Raw genomic sequence first — 23,398 nt, 5'->3', positions numbered from 1 at the left:
TGTCACACCTGTGCAGTTGCCCTCAGGGGGTAGCTGAGGCATGTGTCCATCTAAAAGGTATTCCAAGTGCTACTGTAACTAACCGCATCCTATAGGAACTTTGTTTTCCATCATCCTTTGGTGTGTGTTTGGTAGGTAAGACCTAATACTGACTTCAGTACCTTAAAGGTTTCAACAGTCAAATCACTCCTGAGCTTACCTCAAGCCCTTGACAAGGATTTGTGGTGTGCTGGTGGTGCAGGCAGCTGGCACAGTGCTCCTGACATAACACCTGGTGGCTATAAGAACATGAAGGGCAGCAGCGAGCCTGCCACCAGCTCTTCACTTAGGCTCTGCACAGGCTTCTCTGGCACCGTGGATAGCCCAGGCTCACCAGAACAGCTCTGGGTCCTGCTGGGGGGAGCAGAGCCCCTGACCCTCCAGCATTGCTGGTGGTGGTTTCAGGTGCAGCTGAGCAGGCTGGGGAGCTTCCCCAGAGCCAATTCCCTGCAGCAGGAGGACACCGAGTTGGCCATGCCTTCTAGTGGAGACAAGAAACAACAGGAAGCCCCCAGCCAACAACCCTGAGTAAACACTAGTGATTATTGTCAGAGCGATCCTAGCTGATCAATAAGCAACATGGCAGGTCTAGCACCATGAACAGTGAACAGAAAGGGAAGGCCACCAGGCCTGAGTCACAAACTCCTTGCTGCTAGGCTCCTGGAACAGGTGGCACTCTAGGGGCCAGGTTATGGATGCTTCTACCCATTTGGCAAGAAGAAAAAGCCTGAATTGCATAGATGAGCTGGAAGTTTGCTTTCTCTGTCACTACTGATGTCCATCTAAGAATATAGGAATAAGTGCTTTGAAGAGGACAGATGTGCAATACCTTGTTACTTAAGAGAAGCCAAAAAATAATCAAAAACAACTCCCTGCAAAGGCATGAGTTACATTTTCTTGTTAGCCTACTTCACTGTAATTAGAGCACGCTCCTCTGCTCCTGTTAAGTGATCTTGTGACTGATTACATCTCACGCTAATACTAAAGGGAGCAGTGCATCACCTGCAAATGAAACCTTATAACCATCCTCTCCACTTAAAAAATATACTTAGTTCAGAACAATTGGGGAACACTGAAACTATTCTTTTACTTCAGACTCTTTCCAAGCTGATCTCAAGTTATCCTTCGAAAAGCACTACATTTTTGAAGGCAATAAATGAAAATAACTCTTAGAGAAGCAGTCATGAATTTAAGATGGTTATAACAGGCAGTAACAATTCTGGACTGAGAGGAGCTTATTAAGTTTTGCGCTATCAGGATTGTATCTGTCATAATACTCTTATTCAGCACTCAGTTGTCAATGAGAGACAATTAATGCTCTTAATGAAAGCTTCCAAGATGGGAAAATAAGAATAATCCCTTACCACCATCTCTTCAGAGAACCTGGCACTGTGCTAGGCTGCACACTAATCCTGTGAAAAACTGGAATTACTACTTCAAATGTGATAGTCAAGTGAAACATACGCAGGTATCTGAAAAAAAAAGTGTTTTTTTGGGGGGGGAAAAAAGGACAAAGTCAAGCTTATTTGGCTGGAATGCTGCCATATATTTAAGGAAATCAGAAATGACTACCAACACACTGCATCTTTGCTCATTCACTGAAGAGATCTTTTAACAGCAAAGATTGTATTATGAACATATTTTTCCAGAATTTTGACTTGTGTCTGGTCACTGTTCCTTCTCATGGTATACAACCAAATTTCAAATTTAATCTCTGACAATTACCTAGTGTGACTAAACACAAATCACTGAAGTTTGGTTAAGAACTGAAGTTTATGTAACAGTTTTGTAACCATTCCTTTCTGTTCTCACTTGTGTTAGGATCTTGCCTGTAGGTAGAACTACAAAGTTGGAACTGAAGGCCGAATTACACGAGCAATGTGGAGCTAGAAGGGCACTGAGTTAGCAATTTCTTGCTTGCTTCAGTTCACATCACATTTCATTCTGTACTATTTTACCATTTTAACGTGACCTCACTCTAATTTTTAACAGGTCAGGGTTTAGGAATGGTAGTCTGTTTCATACCAAGCTTATGTTCAGAAACACTTAAGACTTTCAGCCCCATCTGCTCTTCTGGATTCTGTTCTAGCAGTTTGAATAAGGCTGTCCAAAGACTTGGGGGTAACCACAATGCCTTGGTGTAGAAGTGGATGTGAGCATGAAAGAGCTGTCTAGAGGCTTTCCCACAGTAAGAGTACCTTGACCACACACACTGTGTTCAGTGCTAAATTCTGCTACATAATTCTAAACTGTCTTCTCAAATGAAAATAGCAGGTGCTTCAAACTGTCAAAATGCAGTTCTTTCTGTAAGAAGTATGGGCGTACTCAAACAGGGTGTAGTTGCCAAGTCCTGACCAAGACGATTTGCATTAATCAGCTGCACAGTGAATAGGGCAGTCGTTTGTGAACATGGTGGCAGTGTCTCCAGATTTATTATCTTCCAGAAATTCAGCGTCTCCAGATTTATTATCTTCCAGAAATTCAGCGTCTTCAGATTTAGTATCTGCAGCAGCTGGAACCTGGTCTCCCATGTGGACATCTTCAGTGAGATGGAGAGGGCCTTCTGCCGGCCCCCCGGTGTATGTGGGAGTGCTGTACTTCGCAAGAATAGTCTTAAATTGCGCCAAAGGCGCATTTGTGCGAACTCCCATAGGATCAAAGTGGGTCCTACTGACTCTGTATCCAGCTTCAGAGAGATAGTTTAAGAACTTATTTAACCTGAAAAAGCCATTTAAAAAGGAGTTAGCACCAGTAAGGCTGATTCAATACAAGTTACATATTAGTTCTCACAGTAATGTAAGAGTGGAACTTAAAGCCTTACTTTGGCATGTTCATTCCTTTAATACTGTGTCTGTGGATATTGTAGTAGAATGCAGGGTGCTCAGCACTGTTGTCAGATTTTTGTCGCTTGGCTGCATTTCGCACCACTTCATTATTTTTTCTTTTTCCTGGACCACAGAAAATGCCAGTGAAATTGTTGAATATTCAGCAAAGTCCATAAAAAATGCCAGTGAAGCCAAACACAGTAAGTACAAAAAAGCCACACAGCAACTGCACACATTTATGCATGCTTATACGAGATAACATTTTGCAGAGTTAAAATCTAGCCAGAATTTAATTACACACCATTTTCAGTAATAGCAAGTGAGGCCAGGTATGCATAATTCAGTATTTAGCATTTTGCTTGTACCAGAAAATACAATTCTGGAAAAAGTAAAATCAGTATTCAGTGGGAAAATAACTTTTGCTTAAGTATCATTGAATATAGAAAAATTGTATGTGAACACTAGGTTGGTTTAGCCATCACTTAAACTGCACTTTAATTTGAAGCTGCTGGAGTTGCACCAAATGATCCACTTACCATGTAACACGCAGGATTCTGCTGAAGTATCTGGTGTTTTAATATATACGCCACACTCTTCTGGAATACAATTAAAGATCAAAGTTAAGTCTATTGTAAAACAGTATGATGGCAAAATACCTTACGTAAACAGAAAGCATGTCCACCACATTGCAGCCTAAAGAAGCAAGCACACGAGTAACTTACCTACCAGCTCAGTAACTGAGTTTAGAGGGGATCATAGAATCATAGAATGGTTTGGGTTGGAATGGACCTCAAAGTTCTAACCCCCCTGCCATAGGCAGGAACACCTCCCACCAGACCAGCTTGCCCAAAGCCCTATCCAGCCTGGTCCTGAACACCTCCAGGGATGGGGCATCCACAGCTTCTCTGGGCAAAGGGTATGGCTATGATGGAGTTAACAGCAGCCCATACAGTGCTGTGCTCTGCACTTGTAGCTAGAACAGCAGTGGTATCACACCAGTGTTGTGTCTGCTGCTGAGCAGTGCTGGCACAGCATCAGGACTCTCTAATCCCACCCAGAGCCAGCAGGCTGGGGGTGGGCAAGAGGTGAGGAAGGAACATCACCAGGGCAGCTGACCTAAACCAACCAAAGGGATACTCCATACCATATGATGTCACACTCAGCAATAAAAGGTGGAAACAAGAAGAGGGGAGAGATGGGCTCTCGTTGTGAAAACATCTGTCCTCCCGAACAATGGCTACGTGCGTTGAGGCCCTGCTTCAAGGACATGTTCAAGAATCGCTAATTGGTGGGAAATAGAGTAATTTCTTTCCTCTGTGCTTCCACATAGCCTTCGCTTGTTTTTGGTTTTTCCCTTTAGTTAAATTATTTAATTAATAATAATTTTCCCTTAATAATTATTTTTCCTTTAATTAAATTATCCTTAACTCAACCTGTGAGTTGTTTCTTTCCTTTTCTTCTTCCCTCCCTCTTCTGAGAAGGGGGAGTGAGATAGCAGTTGTGGTGGAGTTCTGCAGCCTAGCAAGGTAAAACCACCACAGCAACCTGTTCCAGTGCGTCACCGCCCTCTGAGTGGAAGAATTTCCTCCTAACCTCTAACCTAAATCTCCCCTCTTTTATTTCAAAACCATTCCCCCTTATCCTGTCATTATCTGATTGAGCAATCAGCATTGGGATAGTCAAAGCAATTTAATTTTATGGTAAAACAGCATTCCCCTATGGAAGACTATTTCTTTTTGTGCAATGATTTGCAATTCCTGCAGAGAATGCAGAGCAGGACAGCTGAGTTCTCTTCCTAATGGCACGGGCTCCCAGGTCTGCAGCAGAGTACACCAGAGAAGAGACACATGCTGTTTCCAGCTCCTGGGGAATGTGCTGGATTTCACAGTGGTCAGTCTGCCTGCGTAATATTCACTTGTTTCACAATCTGCTGTACTGACTGAAGATGTTTAAATCCAGCACTCTGGCTCTGACAGACCATGGTCTTTTTACAGCACAGATAAGTCCTGCACTGGATTCAAAGCAACAAATATTTTCTTGACCTAACGTGTACATAACTAATGCTCACACTGCTGTTAGCATTAAGTTATCAGAGAGCATTCTCTAAAATCACCACCAAGTCAGACTTCTTTCAAAATGACTGCTGGTTTTCTTACCTTGTTTGTTCTCATCGTAAGGACCATGGGTAGAAAAATTCTTTAAAGTTGTACACTCAGCTTCACAAACTAACGTCTTCAAAAGCGGCTGAGTTTCATCTAAGCCATACTGGACCGCCTCAAACAGCATTCTTCTGAGGAATCCAGTATTAAAAAGGGCTCCTGACCTAAGAAACACAAGACAAGCGAGAAGTTTAGACCTATTAATGAAAGCAAAAGTTTTCTTAAAAAAATCTCTCACCCAAATTGTTTAGCAGTGATATTACACCAATGCACTGCACCTGACTGTGTTCTTGCTGCAGCAATACAGCATTGCTTTGTTTCCAAGGACAATAGCATTGATCTCACATTAAAAACCATCTCAGGAATTTTATTTCTACCACTAACTTGCCCAACTAAGTTGAGAAAGACATCTAACCCTGTTTTTTGTCTGGAAGGAAGGTACTGTCAAGTGTCAACTATTTTTAATTTGCTTTGAAACCATTAAAAAACTTAGTGAAGGATTTAAAATTTTCTCTTGTGAGAAATAAGAGTAAGTATTAATTATCAAGTAGTGTATTATTTGCTACTGTCAGCACGTGTAAGGATTTACTACATACATTCTCTGCAAGTACCAAGTAATAGAGCTGCTTGACATTTGGCAACTAGAAGAACGCAGAGACAGGTTCTCCTGTGCAGGATGTATTAAAACAATCATAGTAAATGTGAAATGTAATGTCATTTTGTTACATATTAACCCGTTTGAACTCTATGAACATAACCAAAAATTGAACAACCTATACTAAATTCAGGAACTACTATCCATTACCTCTTTCTTGAATGACTCCTGATGGCTACACTTTCTTTAGTAATGCTAAAATATCCAACAGACTTGCATTTCTATTATGTGACTGAATGTGACCTCCAGATGTCCTCCCAGCCTCAATTACTCCCCGATTCCTCTGTGTTCTGTACTTACCAGAGGGGACCAAGAACTACTGCTGTCTTCCCAGGCATACTGCCGTGACAATCACAAGGCAGCTGCTGATAAGGGTTTTCTACAACAGAAAAACAGAATTTAAGCTGTTTTGAAATAACCAGCAATGCTCACTTTGCTGAAGAGAGATGATACAGATATGAAGTACTAGTTTATTTAAATGGATGTATTTGAAAGGGTAAACAAGTGCAGAAGTGCAACAAAACTCTCAATTCAGAGAAGCAGTGCTGCAGTACTTGTGAAAATTTAGTGCTTCATGGCTTGATCTCTGATTACTGTTGAAATGACACTAAAGGAAAAAAAACACCACGAAGCCACCTAGCGTGCTATATGTTTTGGCACATTTCAAATAATGTGGAAATTACTAGCTTTCTTTCCCATGATTATATAAGCAGCTGTCAAGGATAATATCAACAACAACAAAAAAATGCAACCATCTGTCAGTTACACATACAAAATACAGCCACCTACAAGGTTTCTAAGCCATAAATCAGCCTGCTTGCAGGTAAGGCATTAAGTAAACAATTCATTTACTAATTAAGATCTCTACCATAACACTGTTCTTATCAGTTACTCATTTCTGTTCTTAAAGCAGGACCAAATCTTTTTAATAAGAACATTGCACACTGTTGCACCTGACTTTGTTCAGACACCATCAGCTGAGTAGTTGGTATCCAAGAACCTGCAACGTTGAAGCCAAGGTTTTTCCTTTTCTATTTATTCAAACTACCATCTGGCTAGGAGCTACTCCTTAGCTTCATTTTTGACTCCTACCTCTAACTTGTGTATAGAGACTGCACACGAACAGCTGGCTTTTAACCTGGAGGCTGCCTTGATTTATTACCAAGCATTAGATAAATCACAGGAATGCTGCGTACCTTGCCTACCACACCCACAGGGATTATCTCTATCAGGCGTTTACTGATACTGCCCAAGGTCAAGCAGAACAGACCCTCACCTGAGGGGAATGTGATAGTGTAGAAAAGCAATCTGACACCTAAATTCATCAAACTGCCCCTGTATGGAGGAACAGCACAGTAGCCACAGGTGTCCCACTCTTCATGCCGTTCACTGAAAGGACAGATCCAAGGGCCCTAATAGGTGCCTAATAGCACCCTTCAGCAGCTAAAGCTAGCTGGAGAACATCCCGTCTACAAACAAATCCAGTACATTTATGGCAAAATCCATGCACACAAAGGATCTAACGTGGTACCATAAAACAGTTATTTTGCATTGGAAATAGTTTTTCCACTTCATGCAATACTCATTATATTAAAAAGAAATACTACAGAATACCACTTTACCAAAAGCATGTAAATATAAACAAGGCCTAAACAAGAAAAAAAAAAACAAAAAACACCCAAACATACAGGAATCAGACCTTCTAGAATATCAGTGGAAGATCTATTTACCTTCTACCATATTACCCTCTTTCTGAAAGATTCTCTCTTCACACCACTGGCAGTGGATTAGGTATCTTACTTTCTTTGCTGAATCATCCGCTGGAGATGGTCCCCTTAAAACTCTGACCACTACTAGAACAAAGTGCTCTAGAGCTACCGCAAGTAAAACTTCAATGCCTTTGTTACAGCGAGCTGCAGCTCTGCGAAGGAAGAACAAACACAAACACACATTGTACTGAATTCAGCAGACTAACGTTTCCACAGACACCTAAACCTGTTCAAAGATTCTTGACCTCATCCACTTTCTAGAAAGTGATACTGAAGATCTCAGAAAGTGATATGGAGAGTTATTTCTTAAATGTGCAGTGTTCTCTACTCCCTGTAAGGCTATGGAAGTCATGGTTAACTTTTTATCACACTTAGAAACAGCAGTCTGTCCTCTGCATCATCTTTCTATATAAATACCTGCTTAATGACGGGGTGTTGCAACAAAAATATTAACAAGCTAAATGAAAATCTGAGAAAGTAGAGTTTTAGAGGGATGCACATGATGTTAAATCATCAACTGTTAACTGAATAAAGGCTGTGGGAAGGTAAGTGAGTAGTTCCTGGGTAGGTAAGCACTGAGAAGGAAGAAGAAACTTTTAGGGAAGTTGGAGCATGTAACCCAGAGCACAGTTACAACTTCACTTCAACAGCCAAGAAGTTCATCCCCCTTGCCAAAATCTCAGTTCATCACATAGTTTCATAGGAAGGTCACATTTAATTAGATACAGAATATGTGTCTAAAAATATTCCCCAAGGGACAACCTAACACACGCAAAGATATAAAGAAGAAAAATCTAAAAGAATTCAGGTGGGTATTTTAGCTCTAGCATGCTTATGACCTCTGCACACTTTATTTTCTCCTCAACTTCCCAAGCAGTTGTCCAATGCTCTTGCTTTTATCTTTTCTTCCTCAATTAAGAACTAGTTTTACTATCTTCATTTATTTATCAGACTGAAGTTTGTAAGGATGTCTGTATGCAGAAGACTTATTTCACAAGTTAATAATTAGATGCATCATTTTAATCTCAAGCACGAGGACCTGAAGTGAACACCAGTTTCCGTTAACTCCCGTTTTCATTAAGGCAAGTATAACTGTAATGCTTAGCTAGAAACCACTCAAGTAATTTAATTAACATTTGCAAAGTCCTATGCAGCACTGAAATGACCACAAAGTTGAAAAAAGAACAAAAGAACTTGCAGATGTGCAAGTCTGGCTATTACTTTTTAGATTACCATCTTCCCACCCCTCCCCCAAAAAGTCAAAAACAAATCGAACAAACAAAAAAACAGAATAACAACAACAACAATCTGCCACCATCCCAACCACCTACCCCATTTATGCATTTTCACCTTCCCTGGTCTTTTAGTTTAAGATTTACATTGTCCCATAGCAGCACACATAATATATGAAATCTAACTTTCATATTGAAAAGTCTGCTTTTTTAGGATTAAAGAATTCTGGAAACTCAACATGCACAACCTACAGCAGCACTCTGAAGTTTTGTATCAAAAACAATTTTCTCCCAGAATTTGAGCCGATTTGTTTTAACAGAACCTTGCCACAGCAGCAATTACTATTCTGGCCGCCAGCTCCCTGTAGTACTCTGTTCGGACAATGTTACATCCATAATGACGCAGGGCAACGTGCTGAGCCTTTGCATACAGAGAACTGATGTCTGTGGATGTCAGGGACACGATTCCAAGATTTCTCACATTTCTAAAGGCAGAATCCAGGTAATTCACAGAAGTTCCGAATGGGTCCAAATGTCTGAAATGAAAACAAGTCTCGCTCTGCATCTACAGATGCTCAACAGTCTAACCTTTGTAAAAATAATAAAAACTTTAAGGATCTATGTTCCGGTTTAAAACAAGGTGAGAAAGCAGGATTAAAACTGACAGCACATCTCTCATGAATTAGTCTGGAATACCAGAGGATTAAATGTCAAGCTGCAAGAACCAAGGCAGAACTGTACTGGAAAATACACATCACCACAAAAACTGAAAGTTGGTGGTTTTTTTTTGGCATTTGGTCCCCCTGACTAGTTCATGTTACAAGAACATTGGCCTGATGCTTATCCTTGTCCTTAAAAGAAAAGGAAACTTCTAAAAACAAGTTTGCTTTTCAAGCATATGCATTCCAGTTTATGTACTGAATTGCGTGATTTTCACTCTGAATGCATGCTTGTCCTGGTTTCAGTTAGAACAGAGTTAATTTTCTTCCTAGTAGCTGGTAGAATGCTATGTTTTGGCTTAGGATGAGAAGAGTGCTGATAACACCCCGATGTTTTAATTGCTGCAGAGCAGTGCTTATACTAAGCCAAGGACATCTCAGCTTCTTGCTCTGTCCTGCCAACGGGCAGGCTGGGGGTGCAGCAAGAGCTGGGAGGGGACAGACCCAGGACCCAAACTAGCCAAAGGGGTATTCCATACCATCTGACGTCATGCTAAACAATATATAGGGGTGGCTAGCCGGGGGTGGGGGGCTGGACTGCTCGGGGTTAGGCTGGGCATCGGTCAGCGGGTGGTGAGCAATTGCATTGTGCATCACTTGTTTGTACACATTAGTAGTAGTAGTACTATTATCATCATTGTATTATTATTATTATTATTTTCCTGTCTTATCAAACTGTCTTTATCTCAACTCATGGGCTTCACTTTCCATTTCTCTCCCCCGTCCCAGAGAGGGAGGGGGGAGGGTGAGCAAACGGCTGTGTGGTGTTTAACTGCCGGCCGGGTTAAACCACGACAATGCTGCTTTATTAGCTACAAACTGGATGTTAATCAATACCAAAAGAAATCCAATAATTTATTCTGATGTCTGTATGGGTTTTGAATTTATCCATCTGTAAGTCCAACTTGAAGGAAGTAGACTTCAATTGAAGATGTACACACTGCAGAATGGACTAAAACAAGTGATGCAACAAACATGCAGTCCTATACAACATCATGCAAATGAAACATTTTTTAACTAATTAAAAACCTCAAGGACAAATTTAACATTTCTCTTTATCAAACAGGCAATGAAGTTTTATGAAAAATACTTTGGCTTAAAATTTTCATGCATATTTATATTCATTTTGGATGTTGAAGGCTTTGACAATATTTTCCCGGTAATCTCTAAAACATTTAATGTTCCATTTCCACACCTGTCCCAGGACAATACAATTACTTTTGAATTATCAGCTGACTGTTGGTTACTTCTTTCATTCCAACTTCCCTATCATACAGTGGGGCCTGGGGTGGGATATGGGGTGTTATTAGCAAAACAGAAAGCTTATTAAGATAAACTTTTAACACTTACATAAAATCAAATGATCTCATATGCATTATAACATTGGCATCCATTTTTGTCACCTCAATGGTGTCAGTATTTTGTTCTCCACCTCCCAAAGCTTCGTCATTGTTTTCTTCCTTAGTGTTCAGTTTCACCTTCATTTTGTTTAAATGGCAGTTTTCCTGAATCATTGTCACAGAATTTTCATTACAATCATTAATTGTAACTTTCACGGAACTTCTGAGATGCTTTGCCCATTGTAATCCCATTATACCTAGGGAAAGATAAGAATTGTAACTCCGCGACAAAACAGTGAGTTCTTTTCCGGTTCACTGAAATCAGTGAGAAAAAAATCCATCCTTTAAAATGCTTATAATATGGAAGTGTGGTGCAAGTTTTGGTGTGTTCCATAAAAAACTGTGTTGGTGACCTTCTTCATCCGCACATAGTGCTGTAATAGTAACAAGAGTAAGTTTTAAGTGCAGTAGTCAATTTGTCACCTTCTTGAAGACGCTTAGGCCATCTCCAAACTTTATTGCTGACTTTCATAGTAAACTCTGTAACTACAAAGAAGTGCAGTACAGGCTGCAATTCTGGCCTGGCTCAGAACAGTGATAAATTCATTACCAAGAACTTTTATGAAAAATGCTAAGCAGTTACTGCTGTTCTCAACAATTACCCTGGCTTTACAATAGCAGACTGATAATAAGGCAGCAGAGGTCAGATTTCTTTAGACTTTTTTTTTTTTGAAATCAATTACAGATGAATATGTAGAAAATGCTTGGATTCGTTTCCATTTTTTAACCAGAGGTTGATTTTACAAAGTCACGTAAGGTTTGGGACCCTGGTCACACATTTAGTAAGGTGGTATTTCAAGGACATTTTAAGGCAACTCATTTTTAAGCAGATTACTCAACTTTGATTTATTATTTACGAAATTTTTGAAGGACTCTTGAAGGCTGTGTTTTTTGTATGGAAGCCAATGATTAGAAGCCTAAGGAGGAAAACTGCATAGTCAAACACAGTCTGAGGAACACAACAGTATCAGTTACTACAGATTTCTGCAGTCTCATAGTATTGGATAATAGCTAAAGAAATTGACTTTACCAGTGGCACCAAATGCATCCAAACATTCTATTGGTTTACGCTCTTCAGCTAAAACAGCTAGTGCACAGAATATCAATTGCCTAGGGGAAAAAAAAGCCACAGTAAGATAAGAAAATATTTTTTTCTTCCTCTTGGTTATTTGTTCCCCTTGAACATCCTCCTAGAACTTCTAAGCTAGATCACTTTTTAAATAAAATAATTGTTTACTTTTAACCTTTTCAATTGATATGACAGTGTTTCATACTTAATTTAGTGACTCAACACATCAGAATATTCATAAAGTAGGATCCTGAATCATCTTACAGTTACTCTAGCACTAGGAAAAGTGGTAAGCATTTATAAGTAAGTAGTGTTTCTCTTCCATTCCCAGCACAATCAGATGTTACCCTATTAACAGCTCTGGGTTTGAAAGGAAATCAGAAACGAGTGCAAAACAAAAAATTCCACTGTTTCAAGGAACAGGCATTGTTCACATAGGCATAATCACAAACTTAGTTGCAATGGCATTCTTCAGAGGCAAGTTTTGACAGATGTATCTGAGCTAACTTTAAACCTGGAAGCTGAAATATTTACAGCACTGAAAACATGACGGGTCTGCACAGGCTGAAGCCTACTGCTATGCTTTGGTGTTAATGCTTGCACATTTTAGTTGTGGTATAGAAATATTTATGAGTCTCCTTAAAAAAACAAAAAAAAAAAAACAAAAAAAACAACCCTGTCCTTCCTTTATCTTTTTTAATGCAAATACGAGAAAGAACTTTTGAGAATTTGGCACCCCAGAGAGGAAAGCAGATATAAACAATGCTTGCAACATGAAAGCTGTAAATTATAGGTATGCTGCTGTTCAGTTAAAGGAGAGAGAGCAGTCACCAACCACTGTATCTCATGGAGATGTGATATATGTTCATCTGATTTGTGTCAGTATGGAACAGTGCTAGGGCCGCATGGTATGATGAATGCGACCTTCTGTTTTACATACCCTTGTATAACCACAAGTCTAAGAAAAACAGAATGGTTAATGTATATAGTTCTTGTACCTTGCAAAGGAATATTTTAACAATTCATGTCAATAGAGAGCAGTTCTGTCTGTCTCTGGGTCCTGCACTGGCAATTTAATTCTTCCACAGATGTGGTTTCTTCCCTTTCCTCCCAGTGTCCCAGTCTCCCCCTCATTATAGTCAAATTATCAAATCTTCAGAAATATTCCTAAAATCCATGAGCCTATTTGCTTTTGTTATTCCAAACTCATTCCTAACAGTTACAACCTTTTTGCCTTCTTTGCGGTTCATTTAGCACTGCTATAGATGTGACTGGAGTGTCCCTGTGAATGGCCTGTGAGGAATGTTTTAACAACTCGTGAAGTGTCAATAGAGAGCTATTTGTATTTGTATGTTCTTTCTTTGAAGTCTCTGATGTCTGGGGGTTTCAGAACAACTGCTAACAACTAGTAACTGTTATGGCTTCTGAATGGGACACTATGCAAGCCCCTGATATCTGGCCAGGAGATTAAGGAGAAGAAAGAAAGAAGCTGAAGGACGGCTAGAAGATAAAACTTGCAGGGGACGCTGTGTAAGCTTTTGACATGCTGCCAAGGAGTACAAAAGGGAAGGACAAGAAAAAAAAAATGAGAGGAAGACTATGAGCCTTCAGCATGAAAGACCCCCAGAGACCCCCAAGGGACCACCAGAGACTGATGCGCATGCTCCAGTAGGAGGGATTGGATCCCGGAAGCTAATTATAATAACCCGTTTTTTTTCAGAAGTAGTAATGAATATGTATTAGCCTAGGAGCATAAAAATCAGCTACTTCATGTAACTGGTGTGTGTCTAGGTGGAGTGGAGACTCCCGACGCACCCAGCGCTGTTTGCTTACCTCTATTCTTTTAATAAATTGTAAACTTTGATTATAATCCTATTTTGGGACTGAGCGATTTATAACAGAGACACAAAAACATATGAAGTGTGTACAAGGAAATGTGTTTTCAAGTGTGCTCTTCTTTTAAAATCCTGTTTTTTTGCATAAACTACTTATGTAAACATGCTTAATTGCTTCAGAGACAACAGTATTTCCCACACAGTGTTTTTGGTTTCACATGTTATTTGTCAAGAAGAGTTTTCTGATGGAGAACTTTCCAAAATTAACAAAAGTTATCCTGGCAGACAAATAAAATGGAACATGTCTAAATGGAATCTTATCCCAAGAACCATCTTGTTACTGAAAAAGCTATTTCTCCTTCCCTCTGAACAGAGTTCACAGGGTTTGTTTTTCAAAATGTGTGAATATTCTTCACTACAAAGTCACCATTCCTTTTGTGTATCTTCCCACTCCCTGTTCTCTCACCTGTTGAGTTTCATTTTGGGGTTAAAATAGGAATCTGTTTTTTGCGGTGTGGAGTAGTTGGGAAGAACCTGCACATCTGTGTCTGACTCCTTCAGCACTTGGTAAGATGACTTGGGAGCAGGAGCTAAAAAGAAAGTAATTGTGTGGAAAGGAAAGTGAGAATTGAAATTAATGATAACACATTTGATACATGAAATTGAAAACGTGCTCCCAGGTAGCAAAAGGACTAAACTTTGCAGTAATCCAGCTGGCACACATGGATCAGTTAACTCATACATGGGGCAAAAAAAGAAGCAACAATTTATCTTCTAGTCTTAAGAGTGGCTGACTAGGCTCAAGCTCTACCACAGTTTCCTTCTAATAAGACCAGATCTGTTTCTCAGTTGGGCTCTCACATGTATCCACTCCGATTTTAGAAGGGAAGCCCCTGAGCCTAAGGCTTACTACATTTGTTCTGCACATTCAAATGTAGTATGTTGCAAAGTAATTAAAACCCTATTAACAAAGTGCTGAATTTATACCATTGAACTCCTTGATTCAATCTCTGTAAGTTACCGAGCAGCTTCATGAAATGTGTACAGATAGCACAAGCATAGGGACAGTTTCAGCACTTAAACTTTGTATAAAATAGTTTGTGGCAAAATAAGCTTTCTGGGTTTGGCAGCTGTAAATGCACATTGTCATTCCCCTGAGAAATTTGCGCCCAGTCTGAGAGTAGCAAAATTTACCCAGAAACAAACAGGCAAAATTTGTTAGCTTTCAACCAGATACCTTTCTGTGCACGGCCGCCTATCCCTCCATGCTTTTAAGTACATTATCTGAACTGCTCTACCACCTGCTCCACATTTACAGCCTTCAACTTCTGCTCAAGTACCTCCTAAGTATTAAACGTGTCATCTGTAGCTTTCACCTCTCTCCATGAGGGAAAATAACCACAAGCATTTTACGTAAAAAGGACAAATCAGCCATTCTGTACTAACTGCTCTGGAGGGAATGATGCACAGATTAATGTATTCCACATCACAAACTCTACTTAAAGTTAAAGCTGTGGAAATATGTCCAACTATTGCTTCTTAGACATGAAAACCGATTCCCAGACACTAAGCTACTATTCCCTAAACTGCAGACAGATAACAGAACTAAGTATGATTCTCAATAGCTTCCAGTCCCATCTTTACTAGAACTAAGTAAAATCCACACATCTATACAGAGATAGAGAGGGGTTAAAAAAAAACACAAACAAAAAACAGACCAATTTGCAATAGTAAACAGTCTGGGCCATTACAAAAAAAGCTGTTGAGTTTTTACACACCAGGTAATCAATAATGAAAATTTTAAATTGGTATCTGCAGAGAACAGAAGACTTACAAAAATAAAGGAAATAAAATTAATTTTAAACACTCAATATTCTAGTTATTCAAAATACTTTCAATCTAGTTTATCCAAGTTTGGAAACAGAATTCTAATTCTTCAGAGAGTCAGACAAGGATTATAATTTTACCAAAGAATCACTGACATCTCTATCATGATTCTCCAGTACTGGAAGAAAGTCATCTTATTTTGTAAATTCACGCTGATGCGGTTTGGTTAAGAAGAGCAAAGCATTTTCATATTCTAGAGAGATTTACTGAAGACTGATACAAACACAGCCAAAGAAAAGCATGAAATTCTCTGGCCAGATTTTGTGTTATGGATACCATGTCCTCCATTATTTTGCAGAAGCCTGCATTTACAACTTTAAACTGCTTTTGAAGTGAATATTATTTATCAGTAAGAATAGAGTAACTAGTTAATGCAGAGAAAAAATCACAACACTCCTACATCTTTGAGGAAAAAAAAAGTTCTGAAAGATTAAGGGCAGATTTCTCATTAGTAAACCTAAATAATTTTCTTCTGGAATTTTTCTTACACTTCTCACTTGGGTATCATAGCTAACCCAAGTACTACACGGTCTAAAAGAATTGAACATTTTACAGTAGTGAGAAGCTACCTGTAATAAACCTTGATTCAGTTTCTCCTTTATTCACGTGACGATTAATATGCCCTATCATGTCAGTTCTCCGAGCGATAGTTGCCGAACAGATAATGCAATGGTAATGGGCTCCCATCTTTGAAAACGTCTGTGAAATAAAACATACGCAGTTTCAGAATACACAAATATGGTCCAAGTAAAACTATCCCTAAATATGGGGAGATGAAGAAGTCATCCATCCGTAACTCTACAACACACAAAATATCCTGCATCTATAGTTATGGGGACTGAAACAATCATTCCCACAGAGGCAGCACAGCTGTCCTGTCGCAGCACCACAACATTCAGCTGCCTGCCAATACTCCATGTACTCAGCACACAGGAAAGGGACTGAGATGCGCCCATTGCTGGGCACTGTGATCCCTTCACCTCTTCCGCACAAAGCTGCTGTTTACATGATAGGCAGCTACCCACAAAAATAAGAGGGACAGACAACTGCATTCAACTACTTGAAAGCTACACATTTATATTCTCAACTGATGCACGTTTGCCAGAATGGATAGCACACCATCCTTTGAGACTAAGAATAGGTTGCAGAATTTCCTCCAAATCACCCATTTCCCCCATGATGTAGGGCAACAAATATTTCCCTGATTCGGCATTTTACCTGGTCTCCAACGAGGTTTGGCTTTACTAGACGACAAGGTAAGTGGCAGATGCACATTCTGTACCCTAAAGAACAAATGCATGTCACAACACAGTACAGTAAGCAAACAGAATTGCTTATGTCCTATACTAGAAACTCTTTGATTTAGAGTGTTTTACGTTTTTTTTTATTGCATGGTCTCAACTAAGATTCCCAAAGACAATAAGACAGATAGAGATACATTCAACCAATGGACAGAGACATTTATCAGCTAAGTATACACTGAATTTTTGAAGTGTTCAAAAATCATACAAAGACAATTCATTTTGATAAGTCTCTTAGCTTCCTACAGAGCTACAGTGAGTATTCAGGCTGTAGAGTATATAACTTTCAAAAATACAATACAAGCACTTACAAGTGTTGCTACATGGCCAACAGACTTGTGTGAAGTAAAAACTTGTCTCGTGGTATAAAGAAAAACAAAGAGAAGACACATGCTGATGCATGCAAAAAAAAAGAACCTCAGTTGGATCATTTTAAAATTTAACTTTAATGTTGTCTATATTCTGGTTGGTTACTTTATTTCTTGCAAACCCATACCTCTATTTCTTTAAAAAGAAAAAAAAAAAAAAGACAGATGCTGCTCACTCTTTTCCTTCTTAAATTTCTAGTAGGGATTTTAATGCATTTTATAAACAGATCAGAGAGTTTGGCTGTATGGGAGAAAAAGCTACTAAATAGTGATATTAAATTTAACTTTAAGTAGTTATCTGAAACTATGTAATCTTGGCTTGTAATGACAAGCCAAAAATTTTGGCAGGGTGTGGTGGTAGCAATGGTGGAAATCGCTCTGATTATTAACAATACGACAAAAAAAACTTTTATTAAAGTAATTTTCATAAAATAAATATATATGTTTTATTATCATGAAATGCCAAGCAATTGCTGTTGTTTGTTTTTTTGTTTGGTTTTTTTTAATGAGAAAATGCACAATTGGGACTATTTTGTCATGTAGAAAATACAGAGCTATTTACATTTTACATCCCAAAGCAAAGTTCATCTTCTCAAAGTATGGTTCTAGTTGAGAGCTGATAACAAGATGCATCAAATTCATGCTTAAGTCAACAGGAACTTAACAAGACAAAATGCAGAATAATGTCCTACACATCCACTACTCCTTCTCGTATTTACTACTGAAATATGACTTCCTTTACCTTCAAATTCAACAGAAATTTTCCAGTGCAAATTCTGGAGGTGACGATGGAGTTTATGACCATAGCAAGCTCTGAATTTCTCCTCAGGACACAATGGACAAGGTTTCTTTTCATCTAAAAACACAAAGTACGAGAAACATGTAAGCTGCAGTTACCATGCATTTCAAAAGAGATGCCTGTTAAAAGAAAAAAGAAGGAAGAATCGAAGATGAATTTTGCAAGGTATGTTCGATTTCAGGTGTGCAAAATGTTACCATATATGGATTGCCTCTGCTTTCTACTTTATGGAATACGGACCAGAACCACTATTGCTTTCAAGATCATAAACTTCTACAACTGTTAGTTTTACTTTTTGGACATTTTGTTTTAGACCCATTTGATCCATCTAACTTCTTAAGAGCATTGCAGAATGAAAGAATTTTATAGAACTCTATAGAGACTTTCAAGAAAATCCAACTGATGATGTTAAGAGTAAAAATCTCTTTCCTTCCCCCCTGAGCCTACAAATGTGCTTTTGGGTAAAACAAGTGCCTGGTAACTTTTCAAGGTGCAAAAATACTGTACTCAATATTAAAAACAACCTTTCTTCTTGGAAATCACACATCAAAAACACAAGAGTGAGGATGACATTATCTGACAACAAAAGCATTCAAGCATCTGAAGTACTATCCTGAGTAAAAACTAGCTATTCGGAGACATGCTGTGCATTTACACATAAGAATTATGAATCAGAGTGTGCATACATCTGCTGATGGGTCTTACAATGCTGAAAATCAAACAACCTCTCATGCAGAATTTAGCAGACAGGCTTGTGTTTGAATAGTACAGGATGAATACTGAAACATGCCACACAATGTGGGCAATGTGTAATAATTACTTAGGCTCACATGACAGTAAAATTCCTTTGATATGGCCTTTTTACAAGTGGACTACCTTGTCTGTGAAGAATCTCATGCCACTGAAACCAGCAAAGGTGGCCTACAGCTCACAAAAATCATCATTGCTCTTTAATGTTGATCAGACTCTGCTACTATCACACGTTACTGAGTCTCAAATACATGAGGTGATGATACAAGTCAGTCCATTAATGCATTAACAGCAAAAGAATATCACATTCTCAGCAGAAGAAATAAATGACTACTGAGAACAGGCAAGGGAATATTTATTTATTTATTATTAATCACTACTGTGGATCTGCATCTAATTCAATTCAGTAATGGCTAAGAAATATAAATATCAGACCCAAGAACTATTTATGACCCAACTCCTCATTAAATAAGAAACAAGCTAACTTCTGTAGTTTTACTCTTGGCATATGCGTTAGTAAAATTAAACAGCCATGGAAGTAGGCTATTATTTCTGTCAGTGGATATTCTAAAAGACGGTTAAGGTGCAACAGCTGTACGATGCAGTACCTGTGTACACTCTGATGTTTTTCTTGTTCTGTGAATAAAAACTAGTTTCAGTCGCAAGGGCTGCCACTGTTAGCACTAAATACGTACCTGTGATCTGAAAAAAAACTAAGAGTTGTAATAAAAACACTTAGCACTCTTAAGCAACTCTCCAATATACCACTGAATGAAGAGAAAAAAAGGAAACAACCAAAACAGAAGACATGCCTGTTTAAAATGATATTCAAACACTGCAAAGACAAAAATTAGCTTCCCTATTCACGTGGCACTTGATGTAAAATATAACTGAGACTAAACTGATGATGTACAGCTAGAATTAATATTTTGCTATTCCATGCACACTGCCAACATCAGAAGTGCTACAACACAGAGGAAAGTTGATGGAAAGGAATCGTTAAAGCCTTAAATTTACTGAAGGAAATATAACATTTGATAAACAAGGAGGAGGGAGATGACACTTTTTTTTTAATTATGAAACTCTTAATCTTTCAACACCACAAATGAATCAATTCAAGTGATGTCATGTTTTAAAAATAAAAACTAAGGAAGAATGCAAATACCTGTAACGTGAAGATCTGTGTTCGGGGATACTGCCAAGGTAAACTCACCTTCACTCAGGCCAGCTAGTTTCTCTAGTTCAGCAAGTTGTCTTTGAATGGAAATATGTTTCTCTAAAAATCAAGAGATATTTAGAAGTTAAACATACTTCATTAAGAACTCTTTTCTTCTAGCTTACTACTGTTTTTCAATCCATCAGTTCAAATCTACTAGGGAAGGCCTATTGTACCAATTGGAACACTTGTCTGCATCCTTTAGCTTACAAGCAGAACTATAGTAGAAGGTACAACTTCCAAAATTTATCCTCAGAATGGTTATTTAGTAGGATACAAATATTTCTACTTGTTTTCATGCTGACACACATCACAATTCTCAAACTGGCATGATCTTCATTTGAAAAAACAAGCAGAAGAGAGCAAATCACATACCATTTACTTCTGATTTTACTGCATGGCGTTGTTATAGAATGCAAACCACACACAAAGCGGAATAAAATCATAAAATCATCCCATGAACTACCTGGCAAAACTAGTATTGGTCAGAAACAGACCAGTTGCAACTAGCAATTATTCACTGTGCAGGCAGGATACATTAAGTTCTATCTTCTTTTTTTTTTCCCTTATGAGAGTGTTTGAGAACCTTTAAAATTACCTTCCTATTTTTCAACTTATCTATGCAAATAGCATAGAATATGCTAAAAACAAGAGAATTAGTTTACCTGATCAATTTTGTAGGTTATAGCACACAGAACATCTCAGTTTATAGCGATACTGAAGTGATTTTAAACCTTCACACAATGTTCTTACAAGATTAGTCTTTCAGACTTTTTTATGTGAAACAAATAAAGCAATTGATTGATGTATGAAGATATAGCAGTTGGTTTTAAAGCTAAGGTTAAATTCCTAATTCCCAGTTTCTGTATTGTATTGCACACAAATTCTTAAGTGGCATCCACAAATTTTAGTATGCATCTGCATGGGAAAAAGCATTGATACCTATCAGATGTATTACGAATGAAATTTCACACATTCCCTTTACCTTTCTTTCCCACTATTTTTATTTTTTTCCTCCTTTGTACAAGCACACAACAGAAATATTCTTATAGTTTGTTAGCACACCTCTTGGATAATCAGATGAAACATCCAAAATGTTACTTTCAGACTCCCTTGCAGATTCTTCTTCCTCAGTTCCTTTTTCTTTGGTTTCCACTTCTGACTCAGTAACTTTCACACCCAGGTTGTTGCTTTGCACCGTTCCAAGGTCGATCACACCATCTTAAGAAAATTAAGCAAATGAAATAAACAACAACAACAAAAAGAACAACAGTAAAATTGTCATTGATATGCTTGAATTATACAACTGAGTTCACTTGCTTCCAGTTATTTGGTGCTTCTAACAGCAAATGTGACTAACAACCGTGAAGGAGAGAAATTGTATAATCACTACTGAGAACATCAGAATGATTACTGCTTATCCTTGGAATCCACAGAAGAAACCATTCACACCCATCTGTATTATCAGATGTTTGAAGTTAATAAAATAATATTTGCATGTTATTTTCTGGCAAAATGCAACACAAGACAAGGCAGGCAAGCAGGAAGTCCAAATATGTTTAATCATATAGTAGTGATAAATAAAGTTTAAAAGCAAAAGTTTAGAACTGTTTATGACTAGTTGAACAATCCAGAAAAAGGAGTTTGAGTGGGCGATGAAACAGAGAGAACTGGTGGACATGGGAGAAAAATAATCTTCATTTCACATATGAATGGAATGAATGGATGAGCTCTGAGCTGAGCATCATCAGGATTACAACCTTAGGGTTTTAAAACAATTTTGATTGAAAGAACAGGTATAAATCCTCTCCAAGACCGAGCATAAGAAAGTTATGGGAAAAAAGGCAGAAAGCTTGCATATTGAACAGTACTGCCACATATCCCCCAAGCTCAAAAGGGACACAGAACCAGCAAAGTTCCAAAAAAGGGTGGCAAGAAACAACAGAAAGAAACAGCACAGGTTCTTAGCCATGGAGAAACAATAGAACAGGCTATGACTTTTCAGCCTGTACCTAACATCCATAAAGTCATGAGACACTGGGGGAGCACAGACATCAGCAGTGCTCCAGCAGAACCTGGGATGGACCAAATGGAAAGAGCAGATGGAAAATCAGAGCAGAAGTTTTCTGTATAACCTACTGCTATGCTGCAGACTTCCCTGCCACTGGCTGCTGCAGGACTGTGAGTGCCAAAGAAAGAATTATACTGCAGAGAAATCCACTACAGGCTTTTAAATCCCAAAGCGCTACCTTTGGCTCAAGAAACTGATGAGCCACGAGGTGTTTTGTGTTTGAAAGTGTGTCTGGAGAATGCATTAGTGGTCGGCTGGTTGCTCTGCTCTGCTCCCAGTCACCTACTTCTGGCCACTATTGGAACCAGGATAAGGCCTGAACAGGTCTTACAGCAGTTCTTAAGGCTCCCTTGTTTTGTCTGGTCTGTTTGGTTTTAAACATTGCAGTTTGACCCAAATCTTGCCTATTGCAAAGCAATAAAAAGAGGAATGGAGTGAACGCCTGAAGACAGAGATTAGAGAAAAATAGTGTAAAAAAATGTTAAAAGTGCGGAGCAAAATTCTTCCAAGTACCTTAAAAAAAAAACACAACAAAAAAAAAAAAAAAAACAGAGCAGCCCTGCAACTCAGAGTATCGCTGCATTTCTCACAGATCTATTTTTAAAGTTGAAAACTCACCTGAGACGTACTCTGATGTCCTGCCTACCCATCTATTAAAGAGTTACGTGGTGCCTGGCGACGGTTTCCACGTAGCTTATTAACGGCAGGAATAAAACCGAGACCTTTTTGTAAGAGAACTGTAGGAAGGCACAGGCTTGCACGCGGCCGCAGGCGCTGCGAGGCGGCTGCTAACGTTACGGCAAGAGAAGAGCCCGCACCGCCAGCGACCGGGCAGCTGCCGCCCGCTTCTCGCACCTCCAGCGGCCGGCACGGCCCAGCACCGCCCTTTGTTACCGGGCCGCGGCCGCGCTGCGCAGCGATCGCCCGTCACGCCGCGGCCCCGGCGCCACATGGCGGCCGCCCCCTCAGCGCCCGCCGGGAGCCGCTGCCCGCGCCCTGCCCCCGCGCGGCCCTTACTGAGCGCCGCGGCCTCGCCGCCGCCTCCGGGGCTCCGCTCCTCGTCCTCCTCGTCCTCATCCTCCTCCTCTTCCTCCTCGTCCTCCTCCTCCTCGGCTCGCTCCTGCTCGGGGGGCAGCTCAGCCAGCGCGGCCTCCGCAGCCTCCTCCGCTGCCATCTTCTCCGGGCGCGTGCGGCAGGCGAGCAGGGGCCGGACCGAGAGCCCCGCGCCTCGCAGGGAGGGAGGGACGGAGGGAGGCGGGCGGGGGGCGCGGCGATGGCGGGGCGGGGGGGGAGGCGCCGAGCGC

The 23,398-nt window shown here is 39.5% G+C and overlaps 1 protein-coding gene across 1 annotated transcript; it reads right to left on the bottom strand.

Annotated features, from left to right (window-relative positions):
* Nucleotides 1-1,565: 1,565 nt before the first annotated feature.
* TRMT1L (tRNA methyltransferase 1L) lies at nt 1,566-23,339 on the bottom strand. Its single transcript, XM_082766631.1, has 16 exons — nt 23,112-23,339; nt 21,089-21,244; nt 20,021-20,083; nt 18,001-18,114; nt 16,808-16,872; nt 16,159-16,288; nt 14,169-14,292; nt 11,829-11,908; nt 10,749-10,995; nt 9,003-9,215; nt 7,409-7,599; nt 5,979-6,057; nt 5,021-5,187; nt 3,401-3,460; nt 2,861-2,987; nt 1,566-2,757 (listed from the first exon to the last, which is right to left on the bottom strand). Exons 1-16 carry the CDS (start codon nt 23,266-23,268, stop codon nt 2,409-2,411), a joined length of 2,322 nt encoding a protein of 773 aa, XP_082622757.1. The 5' UTR covers nt 23,269-23,339; the 3' UTR covers nt 1,566-2,408.
* Between the last annotated feature and the right edge of the window lie 59 nt (nt 23,340-23,398).

Source organism: Aythya marila (genome assembly GCF_965140915.1).
Source record: "Aythya marila genome assembly, chromosome: 8".
Taxonomy (NCBI): domain Eukaryota; kingdom Metazoa; phylum Chordata; class Aves; order Anseriformes; family Anatidae; genus Aythya; species Aythya marila.
Note: the sequence above shows the minus strand (reverse complement) of the source record. Positions and strands in the feature narration are given on the sequence as shown.